Source organism: Pseudorca crassidens, chromosome 3, assembly GCF_039906515.1.
Source record: "Pseudorca crassidens isolate mPseCra1 chromosome 3, mPseCra1.hap1, whole genome shotgun sequence".
Classification (NCBI taxonomy): domain Eukaryota; kingdom Metazoa; phylum Chordata; class Mammalia; order Artiodactyla; family Delphinidae; genus Pseudorca; species Pseudorca crassidens.
In genome coordinates, this window is record NC_090298.1 from 66,147,063 (window position 1) to 66,165,350 (window position 18,288).

An 18,288-nucleotide genomic window follows, 5' to 3' on the forward strand; every position below is an offset into this window, starting at 1 on the left:
TGTGTGCTAATCTTTATTCTGAACTCACTTTAGTTATCAGCCTACTTTTCTCAACAAGGGGGCACTTAAGTTAATTGCTTCATTAGAAACATGCTTTTAGCCCTTTCTGATCCATAAGTAGGACTCCTTGGCAGAGCTGCAGAAGTTTGAACACCTGCAGCCCAAGCAGCTTGAAAGGAAGCCATAACTCACTATAAAGGAAAATAAAAGAAGCTCAAGTTCAAAATGGTGTTATCAATGATACAGTGTTGTCACTAACTTGAGCTGACCTAAGAGAATTGGCTTCTGCATTGCTTCTTATCAGCATCCAAAAGGGCATACAAAATTCTTTGTAAACTAATTTAAAAAGTGTCTTGTTTATTCAGAAGCAACTGTGAATGGTGTTTGTTCAGAGTCTAGATCACATCAGCCAACAACTTATTTCTCTTCTAAGAGAGAAGCCAAGTATCAAAGACACAAAGTACTAAAGATAAGCTTCTCAATTCTCAACTGTTCTGAGCTCTCAATAAAGCTACTGATGTACAAATTGGGGTGGGACCCAACTGTTTCCACCTGCAGGCTTGTCTTAGATCCTTGGCTCTGGCTGGGAGAGGTGCTGATACTAGTCTGACCTTTAGTGCCCTTAGAAAACAAAACACAGGCTTTCTTATGGCCCTAATCAATCATTCCTTCTGAAAATTCCATCCCCTTTCTTCAAGTACTAGTCTTGGGGCAAAAAACCCATGGCTGACTATTCCCATTTACAGTGCTGGTGAAAGCAAAGAGATCCTTGATTCGCTCTTACGGAATCTTAAAAGACATTACAAGTCATCCTTTTTCCTGTTTCTATGGTGGAGTCTTAGATGTTTTGTATTTGATATTTAATGAGAGGGTGACCTCAGTAAGTAAAAGAATGAAGTGCTTTCAAAACTGGTTCAAATAGTATATTATCAGGAAATTAAGACTCAGTTGATATAAAAAAAACATTTATAAGGCTATTGAGGCATAAAATACTTATAGGATACTGAGTTGTCACATTTGAGCTATTAATATGTTAAGTCCCTAAGCGTGGCCCACAGGTAGCATCCAAAATTTCAAATCTGAGTTAACTAGAATAGAATCTTTAAAATAAAATCGTTTAGTTTCTGTGATGAGTATCTAGAGTTAATCAGAAAATTGGAAAATATTTGAAACATGAATAATTCAAAGATGTTAGAACTAATCTGACCCCTAAATGTCTTTTTTAACATTATTATGATTAAAGCCTTTTATATCATTGTGAAAGTAGGATTTACTGATAGGCATCTGGAATATTGAATTTCAAATTAACTTGTTTCTATAATTAGAAATTTGTCACTTGTTTCAAACGTGCTAAGAAATAACAGTGAAACCAATTGCTGTTTTAGAGTAATTCTAAGTTTCATTAATGCTAAAAATAGCCAGGGTTCTTCCGCCACATTTAAGAAAAAATAATCTGTGTAAGTGTGTGTGTATCTTTGTGTGTGCATATAAATTCTATACAGGCAAAAAACTTCATCAGTAGTTTCCATTACCTTCTTCCCTCCCAGAATTGTGGTTTTGGGCCCATTAGAATTATGTAAGCCTCTAAGTATGCCTTTTTCAATGATTGGCATAGAAAAACAGTAACACATATTTTCCAGTAATTTTCGAATTTAAGAATTGCAGACCATGTGGATAATTTACTGCATGTTAAGTGTATTGACTAATTGATCTAAAGAAAATATTTACAAGTGGATGAAGCATTTCAGAATTAAGTACATCTAGGCAAAGAAGACCTCAATGTAGGAAAAATTTTTGATTAAGTGAAATATTTAAAAATAATTATATTTTTTCAGTAATTATGATGTAAAATCTACAAATTTCATATTTAAAAACTATTAATATAATTGATGTGGCTACAAGTATGGTTATTTTATAACTGTCTTTTTCTTCTGGGAAGAAGAATAATTTTCTGAGTAAACGTTAGGTAGATATTAGAATTATTGCTAACTTACCAATTTAGAGGTATCTTACACTGTTTTTTTTTTTGGAATTTTGGAATTTTATTTATTTTTTTATACAGCAGGTTCTTATTAGTTGTCCATTTTATACATTTTAGTGTATACATGTCAGTCCCAATCTGCCAGTTCATCACACCCCCACCCCACGCCCACCCCACACTGCTTTCCCCCTTTCGTGTCCATACATTTGTGCTCTACATCTGTGTCTCAGTTTTTGCCCTGCAAACCCGTGCATCTGTACCATTTTTTGAGTTTCCACATATAGGCGTTAATATACGATATTTTTTTCTCTTTCTGACTTACTTCACTCTGTATGACAGTCTCTAGATTCATCCACGTCTCTACAAATAACCCAATTTCGTTCCTTTTTATGGCTGAGTAATATTCCATTGTGTATATGTACCACACCTTCTTTATCCATTCATCTGTCGATGGGCATTTAGGTTACTACCATGACCTAGCTATTGTAAATAGTGCTGCAGTGAACATTGGGATGCACGTGTCTTTTTGAATTATGGTTTTTTCTGGGTATATGCCCAGTAGCAGGATTGCTGGGTCATATGGTAATTCTATTTTTAGGTTTTTAAGGAACCTCCATACTGTTCTCCATAGTGGCTCTATCAATTTACATTCCCATCAACAGTGCAACAGGGTTCCCTTTTCTCCACACCCTCTCCAGCATTTGTTGTTTGTAGTTTTTCTGATCATGCCCATTCTAACTGGTGTGAGTATTCCCACCTACAAGATACCTCCTTGTAGTTTTGATTTGCATTTCTCTAATAATTAGTGATGTTGAGAAGCTTTTCATGTGCTTCCTGGCCATCTGTATGTCTTCTTTTGAGAAATGTCTATTTAGGTCTTCTGCACATTTTTGGATTGGGTTTGTGTTTTTAATATTGAGCTGCATGAGCTGTTTATATATTTTGGAGATTAATCCTTTGTCCATTGATTCATTTGCAAATATTTTCTCCCATTCTGAGGGTTGTCTTTTCGTCTTGTTTATAGTTTCCTTTGCTGTGCAAAAGCTTTGAAGTTTCATTAGGTCCCATTTGTTTATTTTTGTTTTTATTTCCATTACTCTAGGAAGTGGGTCAAAAAAGATCTTGCTGTGATTTATGTCAAAGAGTGTTCTTCCTATCTTTTCCTCTAAGAGTTTTATAGTGTCTGGTCTTACATTTAGGTCTCGAATCCATTTCCATTTTTTTTTTTTTTTTTGGGTTACGTGGGCCTCTCACTGTTGTGGCCTCTCCTGTTGTGGAGCACAGGCTCCGGACGTGCAGGCTCAGTGGCCATGGATCATGGGCCTAGCCACTCCGCAGCATGTGGGATCTTCCCGGACCGGGGAACGAACCCGTGTCCCCTCTATCGGCAGGCAGACTCTCAACCACTGCGCCGCCAGGGAAGCCCTCGAATCCATTTTGAGTTTATTTTTGTGTATGGTGTTAGGGAGTGTTCTACTTTCATTCTTTTACATGCAGCTGTCTAGTTTTCCCAGCACCACTCATTGAAGAGACTGTCTTTTCTCCATTGTATATCCTTGCCTCCTTTGTCATAGATTAGTTGATCATAGGTGCATGGGTTTATCTCTGGGCTTTCTATCTTGTTCTATTGATCTCTATTTCTGTTTTTGTGCCAGTACCATATTGTCTTGATTACTGTAGCTTTGTAGTGTAGTCTGAAGCCAGGGAGTCTGATTCCTCCTGCTCTGTTTTTTCCCCTCAAGACTGCTTTGGCTATTCGGGGTCTTTTGTGTCTCCATACAAATTTGAAGATTTTTTTTCTAGTTCTGTAAAAATGCTATTGGTAATTTGATGGGGATTGCATTGAATCTGTAGATTGCTTTGGGCAGTATAGTCATTTTCACAATATTGATTCTTCCAATCCAAGAACATGGTATATCTCTCCATCTGTTTGTATCATCTTTAATTTCTTTCATCAGTGTCTTATAGTTTTCTGCATACAGGTCTTTTGTCTCCCTAGGTAGGTTTATTCCTAGGTATTTTATTCTTTTTGTTGCAGTGGTAAATGGGAATGTTTCCTCAATTTCTCTTTCAGATTTTTCGTCATTAGTGTATAGGAGTGCAAGAGATTTCTGTGCATTAATTTTGTATCCTGTAACTTTACCAAATTCATTGATTAGCTCTAGTAGTTTTCTGGTGGCATCTGTAGGTTTCTCTATGTATCATGTCATATGCAAACAGTGACAGTATTACTTCTTCTTTTCCAATTTTTATTCCTTTTATTTCTTTTTCTTCTCTGAATGCCATGGCTAGGACTTCCAAAACTATGTTGAATAATAGTGGCAAGAGTAGACATCCTTGTCTTGTTACTCATCTTCGAGGAAATGCTTTCAGTTTTTCACCATTGACAATGATATTTGCTGTGGGTTTGTTGTATACAACCTTTATTATGTTGAGGTAGGTTCCCTCTATTTCCACTTTCTGGAGAGTTTTTATCATAAATGGGTGTTGAATTCTTTCGAAAGCTTTTTCTGCATCTATTGAGATGATCATATGGTTTTTCTTCTTCAATTTGTTAATATGGTGTATCACTTTGATTGACTTGCGTCTGTTGAAGAATCCTTGCATCCCTGGGATAAATCCCACTTGATCATGGTGTATGATCCTTTTAATGTGTTGGTGGATTCTGTTTGCTAGTATTTTGTTGAGGATTTTTGCATCTATGTTCATCATTGATATTGGTCTATAATTTTCTCTTTTTTGTGATACCTTTGTCTGGTTTTGGTATCAGAGTGATGTTGGCCTCATAGAATGAATTTGGGAGTGTTCCTTCCTCTGCAATATTTTGGAAGAGTTTGAGAAGGATTGGTGTTAGCTCTTCTCTAAATGTTTGATAGAATTCACCTGTGAAGCCGTCTGGTCCTGGACTTTTGTTTGTTGGAAGATTTTTAATCATAGTTTCAATTTCATTACTTGTGATTGGTCTGTTCATATTTTGTATTTCTTCCTGGTTCAGACTTCGAAGGTTATACCTTTCTAAGAATTTGCCCATTTCTTCCAGGTTGTCCATTTTATTGGCATAGAGTTGCTTGTAGTAGTCTCTTAGGATGCTTTGTATTTCTGTGGTGTCTATTGTAACTTCTCCTTTTTCATTTCTAATTTTATTGATTTGAGTCCTCTCCCTCTTTTTCTTGATGAGTCTGGCTAATGGCTTATCAATTTTGTTTATCTTCTCAAAGAACCAGCTTTTAATTGTATTGATCTTTGCTATTGTTTCTATTTATTTATTTCTGCTCTTACCTTTATGATTTCTTTCCTTATGCTAACTGGGTTTTGTGTGTTGTTTCTCTAGTTCCTTTAGGTGTAAGGTTAGATTATTTAAGATTCTTCTTGTTTCTTGAGGTAGGCTTGTATTGCTATAAACTTCCCTCTTAGAACTGCTTTTGCTGCATCCCATAGGTTTTGGAACATCGTGTTTTCATTGTCATTTATCTCTAGGTATGTTTTAATTTCCTCTTTGATTTCTTCAGTGATCTCTTGGTTATTTAGTAATGTATTGTTTAGCCTCCATATGTTTGTGTCTTTTACGTTATTTTCCCCCTGTAATTGATTTCTAATCTCATAGCGTTGTGGTCAGAAGAGATGCTTGATATGATTTCAGTTTTCTTAAATTTACTGAGGCTTGATTTGTGACCCAAGATGTGAATCTATCCTGGAGAATGTTCCGTGTGTACTTGAGAAGAAAGTGTAATCTGTTGTTTTTGGATGGAATGTCCTATAAATATCAATGAAATCTATCTGGTCTGTTGTGTTATTTAAACCTTGTGTTTCCTTATTAATTTTCTGTTTGGGTGATCTGTCCATTGTTGTAAGTGAGGTGTTAAAGTCCCCCACTATTACTGTGTTACTGTTGATTTCCTATTTTATAGATGTTAGCAGTTGCCTTATATATTGAGGTGCTCCTATGTTGGGTGCATATATTTTTATAATTGTTATATCTTCTTCTTGGATTGATCCCTTGATCTTTATGTAGTGTCCTTCCTTGTCTCTTGTAACATTCTTAATTTTAAAGTCTATTTTATCTGATATGAGTTTTGCTACTCCAGCTTTCTTTGATTTCCATTTGCATGGAATATCATTTTCCATCCCCTCACTTTCAGTCTGTATGTGTCCCTAGATCTGAAGTGGGTCTCTTGTAGACAGCATATAGATGGGTCTTGTTTTTGTATCCATTCAGCGAGCCTGTTTCTTTTGGTTTGAGCATTTAATCCACTCACGTTTAAGGTAATTATCGATATGTATGTTCCCATTAGCATTTTTCTTAATTGTTTTGGATTTGTTTTTGTAGGTCCTTTTCTTCTCTTGTGTTTCCCACTTAGAGAAGTTCCTTTAGCATTTGTTGTAGAGCTGATTTGGCAGTGCTGAATTTTCTTAGCTTTTGCTTGTCTGTAAAGCTTTTGATTTCTCCATCGAATCTGAATGAGATCCTTGCCGGGTAGAGTAATCTTGGTTGTAGATTCTTCCCTTTCATCACTTTAAGTGTATCATGCCACTCCCTTCTGGCTTGTAGAGTTTCTGCTGAGAAATCAGCTCTTAACCTTATGGGAGTTCCCTTGTATGTTATTTGTCGTTTTTCCCTTGCTGCTTTTAATAATTTTTCTTTGTCTTTAATTTTTGTCAGTTTGATTACTATGTGTCTTGGCATGTTTCTCCTTGGGTTTATCCTGTATGGGACTCTATGCACTTCCTGGACTTTGGTGGCTATTTCCTTTCCCATGTTAGGGAAGTTTTCGACTATAATCTCTTCAGATATTTTCTCGGGCCCTTTCTCTCTCTCTTCTCCTTCTGGAACCCCTATAATGTGAATGTTGTTGCATTTAATGTTGTCCCAGAGGTCTCTTAGGCTGTCTCTTAGGCTTCATTCTTCTTTCTTTATTCTATTCTGCAGCAGTGAATTCCACCATTCTGTCTTCCAGGTCACTTATCCGTTCTTCTGCCTCAGTTATTCTAATATTGATTCCTTCTAGTGTAGTTTTCATTTCAGTTATTGTATTGTTGATCTCTGTTTGTTTTTTAATTCTTCTCGATCTTTGTTAAACATTTCTTGCATCTTCTCGATCTTTGCCTCCATTCTTTTTCCGAGGTCCTGGATCATCTTCACCATCATTATTCTGAATTCTTTTTCTGGAAGGTTGCCTATCTCCACTTCATTTAGTTGTTTTTCTTGGGTTTTATATTTTTCCTTCATGCAGTACAAATCTGTCTGACTGTTCATGTTGTCTATGTTTCTGTGAATGTGGTTTTTGTTCCACATGCTGCAGGACTGTGGTTCTTCTTGCTTCTGCTCTCTGCCCTCTGGTGGATGAGGCTATCTAAGAAGCTTGTGCAAGTTTACTGATGGGAGGGACTGGTGGTAGGTAGAGCTGACTGTTGCTCAGGTGGGCAGTGCTCAGTAAGACTTTAATCCACTTGTCTGCTGATAGGTGGGGCTGGGTTCCCTTCCTGTTGGTTGTTTGGCCTGGGGCGACCCAACCCTGGAGCCTACCTGGGCTCTTTGGTGGGGCTAATGGCAGACTCTGGGAGGTCTCATGCCAAGGAGTACTTCCCAGAACTTCTGCTGCCAGTGTCCTTGTCCTCATGGTAGGACACAGCCACGCCCTGCCTCTGCAGGAGACTTTCCAACACTAGCAGGTAGGTCTGTTTCAATCTCCTGTGGGGTCACTGCTCCTTCCCCTGCACCCCGATGCGCACACTACTTTGTGTGTGCCCTCCAAGAGTGGAGTCTCTGTTTCCCCCAGTCCTGTCAAAGTCCTGCAATCAAATCCCACCTGCCTTCAAAGTCTGATTCTCTAGGAATTCCTCCTCCCATTGCTGGACCCCCAGGTTGGGAAGCCTGACATGGGGCTCAGAACCTTCATTCCAGTGGGTGGACTTCTGTGGTATAAGTGTTCTCCAGTTTGTGAGTCATCTACCCAGCAGTTATTGGATTTGATTTTATTGTGATTGTGCCCCTCCTACCTTCTCACTGTGGCTTTTCCTTTGTCTTTGGATGTGTGGTATCTTTTTTGGTGAATTCCAGTGTCTTCCTGTCGATGATTGTTCAGCATTTAGTTGTGATTCTGGTGCTCTCGCAAGAGGCAGTAAGAGCATGTCCTTCTACTCCACCATCTTGAAGCAATCTCATTACACTGTTAATTTTAGATTTTTTTCTATCATTCTGGAAGTTTCTCTGCTTCCTTGTGCTTTTTTCTGTAAGATAGTACAGCTCTAGCCTTCTATAATTAAGCATGCCTCTCATCCCCCAGAAGATAGAGAAGTTAGTTTTGTTTTGTGAAGAGTTCTGACAGAGTGAGTTGTTTTGATTTTCATATTCATTCGTTAATTGAGAAAAATATGATGCTTTATTTAGGAGAACATAATAGTTTTAAATTGAGAAAGCAAATTAAAATGATTTAAAAATTTGGCTTTTATTAAAACTTATTAGTTATCAATGAAATGTCAATTAATAATTTACCTTTGGATTGTCACAACATAGTATTTATATTGGTCATAAAAATTTGAGGCAATTTTATACTCTTACCTTTTTTAGGGTCACCTAGTAAGAGATTCATGCTATGTGATTAAAGAATAATTCTCTCTAGTTTTTCATCTTTGAAATGTGTGCTTTGTTCCTCATTTTGACTTTTTATAATGTTTTTTCTTCACATATTTGTAATTTTTAGGGTATTCCTTTAGTTTTGTTAGCATCTATAGCTTAAGTATCTCTTAATGAAGTGTACATGGGCAAAGGATATTCCAGTATTAGAAAAAATATAGTTTTTTGCTTTGAACTAAATAGTATGTGGCATATCGTAGTCTGGTAAGTTTGAGGTCAATCTGGGCAAGATTCTAGAGTGAATTACTGGAAGAATAGTTTTCGAATTAATAGGAAAATAACTTGTAATCAGTAGAAATGAGAGTGGGATCACTAAGAAAAATGTCTGTCTTAATTTCTTTCCCCTCCCCTCCCCTCCCCTCCCCTCCCCTCCCCTCCTCTTCTTTTCTTTTCTTTTCTTTTCTGTACGAGGGCCTCTCACTGTTGTGGCCTCTCCCGTTGCGGAGCACAGGCTCTGGATGCACAGGCTCAGCAGCCATGGCTTATGGGCCCAGCCGCTCCGTGGCATGTGGGATCTTCCCGCACCGGGGCATGAACCCATGTCCCCTGCATGGGCAGGCGGACTCTCAACCACTGCACCACCAGGGAAGCCCCTTCTTTTCTTTTTTTTAATAGCACTCCTAGACTTGCAGAGTAAGTAGGTTTTATGAAGGACCATCTTGATATCCTTGTGACTTAAATGGAGGTGTCAGCAGTACACCCGCCTAGTAGTAGTGATTGATGTCTAAGAGAGGCTTGTTTCTAATGGCAAGCCACAGAAGTTTATGCTTGAGCTTGTTCTGCTCAACATTTTACATAAATGATTTTAATACTCAGAAGCAAAGTTTATTAAACTTTTAAATGGCAGGGTCAGCAAGAGATTATAAATGTGCTGGATCACAGTAACAGAATCACTATTCAGTGTAACCTTGACAAGCCAAGTGTATAATATTTGAAATTGCACACCTGCAAAGAATGAACAAAACAAAAATTGAACCTTGTACACATATTCGGACAAATGATTTATGACAAAAGTAACAGCATTGCAGTAGGAAAGGGTAGTCTTTAATAAATAATACTTGGTCAATTTGATATCCATGTGGAAAAAATATATTTTGACCTCTCCTGACAATTGATGTACAAAAATCAATTCCAGATGGATTGTAGATCTAAGTGTGAGAGGTACAATTATAAAGCTCTTAGATAAACATAGGAGAACATCTTGGTGACCAAAGAGTTCTTAAGTAGTACAGAAAAAGTATAACTATAACATACAGATTTTGATAAATTTTAACTTCATGAAAATTAAGAACTTCTTTTCATCCAAAGTTACCATTATGAGAGTGAAAAGATAACTTACAGAATGGTAGAACTGTACATATATCTGTAAAAGGATTCATAATCCAAAAAGTAAAGAACAAAACAAAAAGAAAATTATATATCAGTAAGAACATCAATAAGAAAAATACAACTGAATAAAAACATTAGCAAGATTTAACAGATACTCCACAAAACAGGATGTTCAAATGCACAATCAAGATATGAAAAGGACTCAGCATCATTAATTATCAGGGAAATGTGAATAAACCATTGTGTAATACTACATACCCACCAAAATGGCTAAAATTAAAAAGATGAGAGTCCGCCTGCCCATGCAGGGGACACGGGTTCGTGTCCCGGTCCAGGAAGATCCCACATGCTGTGGAGCGACTGGGCCCGTGAGCCATGGCCGCTGAGCCTGCGCGTCCGGAGCCTGTGCTCTGCAACGGGAGAGGCCACAACAGTGAGAGGCCCGTGTACCGCAAAAAAAAAAAAAAAAAGATGAAAAATGTTTGTAAGGATATGGAGTGATCAGAACTGACATACCAAGTGTTTAAATTGGTACAAACCTTTTAGAAAGTTTTTGGTTGTGTACTACTAAAACTGAACATATGCATATCCTCTGGTGCAGAAATTTCACTCATGGTTATGTATCATAGATATATGCCCAACAGAAAAACCTGGATATTGCTAGCATATTTATGGAAGCACTATTTATGCTAGTCAAAACCTGGAAAGTACTCAAATGCCTGTCGAATGGATAAATAAATTGTACTATACCCACATAATGGAATATTATACAACTATGAGCATGATCTACAATTCTAAGAAGCATTTCTGAAACATAATGTTCCATAAAAGAAGCCAGACACAAAATAAAATGTGCTGTATGATTATATCTACATGAAAGTACAAAGATACTCAAAATTCTAATCTGTTAGGAAAGTGGTTATTTGGGGACACAGTGACTGGAAAAGGGGTGTTGTGAGAATGAGTTCTGGGGTGGTAATGTTCTGATTCCTGATCTAGGTACTGCTTACATGGATTTGCTCAATTATAAAACTTCCAAGTTAGGTTTTAGATATCTGTACTTTTGCCTGGGTATAATACTTCAATATAAAGTTTTAAAAATGCAAAAAGTTTATTAGCCTCAGGCTGTAATAGCTTGATATAATCCATCTCCATTACAGGGTACTTCTATCTCAGTGGACAGAGTGAGTCCTGGGAGCCCCTTTCTTAGAGAAGATGTGATAGATATGGCCAACTCTTGGGTTCTGAGATTTTCTTTTCCAAATCTTTATGCTACTCTCCTTTTTCATTTACACAGTCTTTCTCCAGACAGAGACTAAGAACTTGATCCAATTTATCCTCACTAATTATAATCAGATTCCAGTCCTGCGATTATTCCCAGATCACTCACACAAGTTCTTGTGACTATTTGTCGTAGAGAAAGAGGTTTTGGGGAAAATGTGATCTTCATATTGTTGGAGATGGTAATTTTTATTCAGCTACACAACTTGGGCAAATCATTTATGAGCCTCTGCTTTTATCTGTAAAAATTGTGAATCAGTATTGAACAGAACTGTGATTTACTGAGTTTGATGGTTGGCTATTATATAGCTTTTTGTTTTACTTGTTTCCTTGGTGCTTTGTATAGCTGAGAGACCAGTACAGAAAGCATCATTATTTGATAGTCACAGTTTCTTGCAAAAATATTTTTTTTCTTTTATAACAGGTGATCAGAAATGGAGAGAAAAGTAAACAGAATCTATCTTGCTTCTGAACCTGATATAATTCATTTTCTACAAGTTGCTTGGGAAAAAACACTAGGATCTGGTTTTGTTATTACACTTACTGATGGTCAGTCAGCATGGACTGGGACAGGTAATGTTAAAAGCAAATTTTTTAAAGAAAAATTTCAATAATGTGCTATTCTTCAGTCCTCAGTGATACTTCAAATTAAAGTGTTTCTTTAATAGATATTGGTTAAAATGAACATGATTGCTTTTACTTGTTATTGCTGTCTGATTTACACACAGATTTGTAATATTAATATTATTTTCTGTAAGTAATATTAATAGAAGGATAGAGAAATAACCATTTGAGTCTTAGTTCTTGGAGTTGGTCAGAGTTTTTAAAATGATCTCTTTATACAAAACATAAATAGTACTTTTTATATGTATCTTTTCTTAGGACCTCAGGGAAATATTGGGAGGCACAGGAAGGTGGATTGGCTGGGCCAAGGCTTGAGAGAGTGGGGTGGTGGTGGTGTTCTTTTTATTTCATATACTTATATTGTTGAATTATTTTCCAGTGAACATGTACTACATTTGTAACAAAATGAAGCAGAACTAATAGCCTAAAACTTTGTAAACCAAAGTTCAAACCCGTTTATGGGATTTTGGCTGTTATTTTATGAAATAGACTTTTGCTTTTTTTTATCTTTGGTAATAATCTTTTTAAAGAGGTTAATGACCCTGAAATTATTTATGGAACATTGCAGGTGTAAAGTCAAAGTATCTAGAATTATGTTTTACTCATATAGCAAAATTTTGTTCATAATATACTTCTAAAGTGTTTTATTGAAAGATTTAAAAAGCTATTTCTACAGTTATGAAATAGTCATTTCTAGAGTTATGTTGTAAATGATGTTTTAGGTAAAATAATTTTGTCATGTTAATTTATGTGCTATTTGTATCTTCTATCAACTTTTGAAATATTCCCCTAAAATTTATTACTGTAATAATTATTATATCACCTTTTAAAATCACAATACATTGTGAAGTTTTGTTTTCTTCTTGAGTGTTACAAATTCTGTTATACAACGTAGTCAAACTGAATTTGTATTTACAGGGTTTTGGTTTTTATTACTCATTTTTTTATGACAGAGAATGAGGAATGGTAATATAAGTATTACTGTAAAATAAAGAAATTTCAAGGATAATGTTTGTAGTACCTGTTATGGTATCTATTTAAGCTGTAAATTTCTATGTAAGAGAATTCAGTGGTTGGTTGGTTATTGCAGTGCAGGACTGGAGGAAAATTTGTCAGGTTAGCTCTATGTATGCTGGTGAAGGTATACCCAAGTGACAATAACTCTGTTTTGGGGTAAATGGTACACAGGGTTGAAGACCATGGCAGTAGTCTAATGCCAGTTTTCAGGGAGAAAAGAGCAATTCCAACAGCACAGCCCAGGAGGCAGGTCCTAGGTGATGTGGTTGGTTGTATGTAAGGAATTTATAACTTAGATATTTCCAATTAACAAATGGTTTATTCTGTATAACAAGAAGTTGTGGTCAGACGAATGACCTTGAGGTATTTTAAGCACCTTAATTATCAAAGAAAAATATTAAATTTTGATGTAGTCAGTAAACCTCATTCACCAGGACAAAGAACAATAATACGTTGTTTGAATTTTTTTTTTATATCATTAAGGACTGGGAAAAGAAAAAGAATACCGTGGTTAAATCTTAATTTAACCAGAAATTTAAGTTAACTTTACATTTATGGAACATTTTGTTTATGTCATACAAAATGTGCTGGCAGTTGTTCTTAATATTGTTAACATGAATATTGTTTCACTAGCCTACATTCATTGAGAGCAAAGTACACATCTGATTTGCCAACCACTGTTCATAAGTATTTCTATCAGTACATAGGACATACATGCCTTGATGGATATTCTCTGAAAGAAAGAATGAAAGGATGCCTGAAATATATAAAATTGGTTAGGAAAAAGAAGAAAGGAAACTACTCATTTTAGAGTTAGCATATATTTTAATGAAAACTCCAGTTTCATATTTACTTGTTGGCGTTGATCATAAATGCAGTATGTTTTACCATTTGTTTTTCAGCTAATGAAATTTAGTGTGACAAAAATGTGATATCAAACTTCTGTATCCCTTGGTGGATTGTTAATCTTTTGGCTTCCTGTACTGAACAAGCTTTCAAACAGAAAATTTTATAGTGCACTGGATCTGGTCATTTATTTTCAAAGATACTGAAGTTTTAAATCTCACAAATGTTTAATGCCTTTTATTACTCACGTGTGAATTTCAGGGACAAAATACGTAATCAAATAATATAACATTGTTTCCATGTTTAGTTGTCTTATACATAAATATAATTTGGTTTGGCACTTTACAGATAGACAATAAGATAATTAAGACATTGAAACAATTAAATAATTGAAACATGAAAATGAATTTCCTTCCTATACCTCATCCTGTTTTTTGTACAACTTTTTGATTTCTGCAACCTTCAATTTGGATAATTTTTTTTCTCTTTTCATTTGAGTGAAATTAAAAGGATGTGGGGTTCCTTTTAATCTCCCACACACTAAACTCACTGATTTCTTTTCCATTAGCAGTGTTTTATCTAATGAATGTTTTGGGGTCTAATTATCATGTGGTCTATCATCACTTCAACATTATAGAGGATTATATCACAGGGTTAAGTCACAAAGTGGGTTAATGATCGATGACTGTTATTTGACTTTCATAAGAATTGCAGTCAGCGGTAAGAAACTTATATCACCCATCTCTGGGGTAAAGTTCATTGAAGAGTAAATTAAACTTTTTAATGCATTTATTATCAAATAATTATATCCACCTATATTTGTTCTAAACACTGATATGTTTGGTGACCTATATGGAGATTATGTGACAGAGCTCAGTAGAAAAATGATTTTTAAAGAATGAAGTGGAAAAGTGGGTCCGTGATGTGATGACTTATTAGGTCTGTGTGTCTTCTCAGCTCTGACACAAACTTAAGATATGCAGTCTTTTGGTTCATTATACATAAGGATCCAAAGTAAAGAATTTTCTTTCCTTACTTACATCTTCACCTACCCATAAATGGTGTTAAAGTGATGCTTTCTTGGATTCTACCTGTCTGAGAACAATTCCTTGCTTTTTGGTCATGTTGGCCTGCTCACTTTTTATGCCATATTATGTTGCTCATCTGTATCCTTGCTGAATTTTATTATTTTCATGGCTTTTATCCCTGGTCACTGAAGTTTTTAAAGGAGCATTGACTGCTTACAGCTGTGCTTCCTGCAGCACAAAATTCAAAACCGGTGACCAAATTGTTTTTCTAGGATTGAAGTTCTAAATAGGCAGTCAGAATTTCACATTGACTGTTATAGGAAATGTTCAAGTAAATTTTTCTTCTTAAACTAATACCTTTTTTTTTACAAAACATATTTTTTAAAGGAGAGGCACAAATAGAAATAATTTCCTTTCACATGTTTTTTTCCTCTCAAGAATGAAATATTTTGAAACACTAACCAATGCAGCATTCACAGATGGAGTAACATACTAAGAGGGTATCTGAAAGGTTATCTAAGATGTCAGCACTTGAATCAAGGCTCCATAAGGCTGGCATTTTTGTCTAATGGTTGTATCCCTCGTGCCTAGAATAGTGCCTGGCACATAGTAAATGCACATTAAGCATTTTTGGACTAAATGAATTGAATCAATAAATTCCATTAAATATTTTCAGACAGGCATCTTTTCATTGTAATGAAATTTAGAATACTTTTTACTAGATGTTTTATCAGTAGACATACTTTATTATTTTTTTAATATATTTATTTTATATTGGAGTATAGTTGATTTACAATGTTGTGTTTCAGGTGTACTACAAAGTGATTCAGTTATACATATACATATATCCATTCTTTTTCAGATTCTTTTCCCATATAGGTTATTACAGAATATTGAGTTCCCTGTGCCATACAGTAGGGCCTTGTTGGTTAGCTATTTTATATATAGTAGTGTGTATATGTTAATCCCAAACTCCTAATTTATCCCCCCCATCCTACCTTTCCCCTTTGGTAACAATAAATTTGTTTTTGAAGTCTGTGAATCTCTTTCTATTTTGTAAAGAAGTTCATTTGTATCATTTATTTTTTTGCATGTTTTCTTATAAGTTTTTCTATAGTTTCATTAAAGATAGTTTCTACAGATTATTTCCTATTTCTCTGAGAAATAATTTCTCTCTCTAGGTACTTATAACTCTTCAAAATTATCCAAACACAGAATATGAAATTATTCCTCAGATAAGATGCATTTGCCTTCTTACTTTTATGTTTTTTCAGAAGAGCTAATAGGGTATTTGAAAGGTCAATAGATTTGATAGTGGTGATCATCTTAAATATGCATATGCTTCAGAGAGAGAAAAAAATATGTTGAAATATTTTAGAAGCTGTAAAATTACACAAGCATATTTTTATTCTTACCTTTTTTCAAAGGCTGTGTTGAGACTCATATTTCAATATTAGAATTTATCAAAAACTGATCAGGAAAAATATATGGATGCATTCCTGGACTCTCTTCCTCATTGCCTGTCATGGGGCTTCCAGACCCTTGATAGCACATGGACCAACGTTATGCAAAGCTGTTATATTTTTAGGGATTCTTTAATCAAGATTTTATTGTTTCTATATTATTTCATACCAGTGTGTTTTTTTAATATTATGGAAGTAAATAATTTAGCTAATGTCCCATATCTCTGCTTCACCTCAAACCAGAACAACCAGAGAGATATAAGTATGACCCCAGTTTTACCACTTACCTACTTCATGACCCTAGACCATTACTTGATCTCTCTGAGCCTCACTTTTGTCATTTGTAAAATGAGAATATCTATCTTTCAGTGTTGTAAGGAATAAAATAGATAAATGTAACCTTTAAGTAAAAAAGTATAGAACTGTATGAGTCTTTCATCATTGTGGTATCCTGAGTTGATACAGGAAACCACCCAACCATACGTACATTCCAAATAAATATTAGATTAAATCTTGTAATTTTAAAAGCAAATAAACAGACACATTGCAGCCTTTGAATGTAAGAAAGGGAATCCCCAGGTGCCATGTGTGAAGAGGTATCTGAAAACCGAAGTGGTTAATGGGAACTAAAGAACTATAAGTTCATGGAATATCTGAACTAGATACACATCTAAGCGACTGTGGTTGTTAATACCTGAGTGGAGTGGCCTGTTGAGACTGCAGGCCTCTTAAGGAATTTCTTTATCTCTAAAGATAAAGAAAGTAACCTGGAAGTGATCCTGTTAATAAAATCTTTAAAAAAACAGACAAAAAAATTACTCTGGCTTGGAGTTGTAGAATCAGAGTAGTCACTAAGGGTTATGAGTAAATTAAAAGTCCTAACAGAAATCAGAATCCTGTCTGTGTTTTATAAGTGTGAGGGTGGGGGGTTTAAATTTGAGCTGTCTTAAATTTGCCACAAGTATAAAAACCAAGTGAAGAAATTAACTTTCAAAACTGGTCCAGAACTGGTGAAACCTGTAGGGACTACAAGAAAGGCCAACCAGCAACCTTCATTTAAAGCCTTAAATGAAGGGCTTCCCTGGTGGCACAGTGGTTAAGAATCCGCCTGCCAACGCAGGGGACACGGGTTCGATCCCTGGTGCGGGAAGATCCCACATGCCGCGGAGCAACTAAGCCCATGCGCCACAACTACTGAGCCTGCGCTCTAGAGCTCATGAGCCACAGCTACTGAGCCCACGTGCCACAACTACTGAAGCCCGCGCGCCTAGAGCCTGTGCTCCACAACAAGAGAAGCCACTGCAATGAGAAGGCCACACACCACAACGAAGAGTAACCCCCACTCACCACAACCAGAGAACAGCCCACGTGCAGTGAAGACCCAACGCAGCCAAAAATAAAATAAATAAAATAAATAAATTTATTTAAAAAAATAAATAAGTAAAGTCTTAAATGAAGACTTTCTGCTGTCCAGAGCACTTGATACTCTGGCTAGAGGAGAGTCATGTTCACACCTCACAAAGCAGGAAAGGAAAAAAGGCAGAGCAAGAATGTGTCAGCAGCTAGAAGAAATGGCATTCATACCCTAGGAACCACGCAAAGAGAGTGATCTGAATGAGATCTTAAATATATTTAAATCCTTCAAATATTGAAAAGAAGCGTGTGGCAAGAACAAGATATTATGAAAAAGAAACAGAGGATATCTAAAATTGAACATGTAATCATTGAAGTAAAAATCTCTATGGATGAGTAAAACATCAGCTTTAAACGTACCTAGATGAGAGAATTGGAAGCCAGATATATAATATAACGCAAGCCATAGAGGAGACAATAAATATTAATTCCCTTCCCTTTCCTTCCTCATCGACTCCCTTCATCTACCATTTTTATTGTTGGCACATAATGAGATGAGAAGAATGAACTCCATTTTTACTTTAATTTGACTCTGCCCATGTGAGTGAGAAATAAACTATAGACTATTTAATCTCTTTAATAATTGAGGCAAGGAAGAAAGATGTTTTAAAATATTGAGCTTATTAATCATTATAGGAAATAATTGCTATGACCTAGGAGCAGGTACATAAG

At 35.7% G+C, this 18,288-nt stretch overlaps 1 protein-coding gene across 6 annotated transcripts in view; it reads left to right on the forward strand.

The window, feature by feature from the left end:
• Positions 1 to 18,288, forward strand: part of XRCC4 (X-ray repair cross complementing 4) — a 316,241-nt gene that overhangs the window by 15,551 nt on the left and 282,402 nt on the right. For all 6 annotated transcript variants that reach the window (XM_067731169.1, XM_067731168.1, XM_067731167.1 and 3 more), the window contains exon 2: positions 11,650 to 11,798. In XM_067731169.1, the coding sequence (XP_067587270.1) occupies positions 11,660 to 11,798 (139 nt within the window). In that variant the 5' untranslated portion in view covers positions 11,650 to 11,659. The remainder of the gene's footprint in view (positions 1 to 11,649; positions 11,799 to 18,288) is intronic.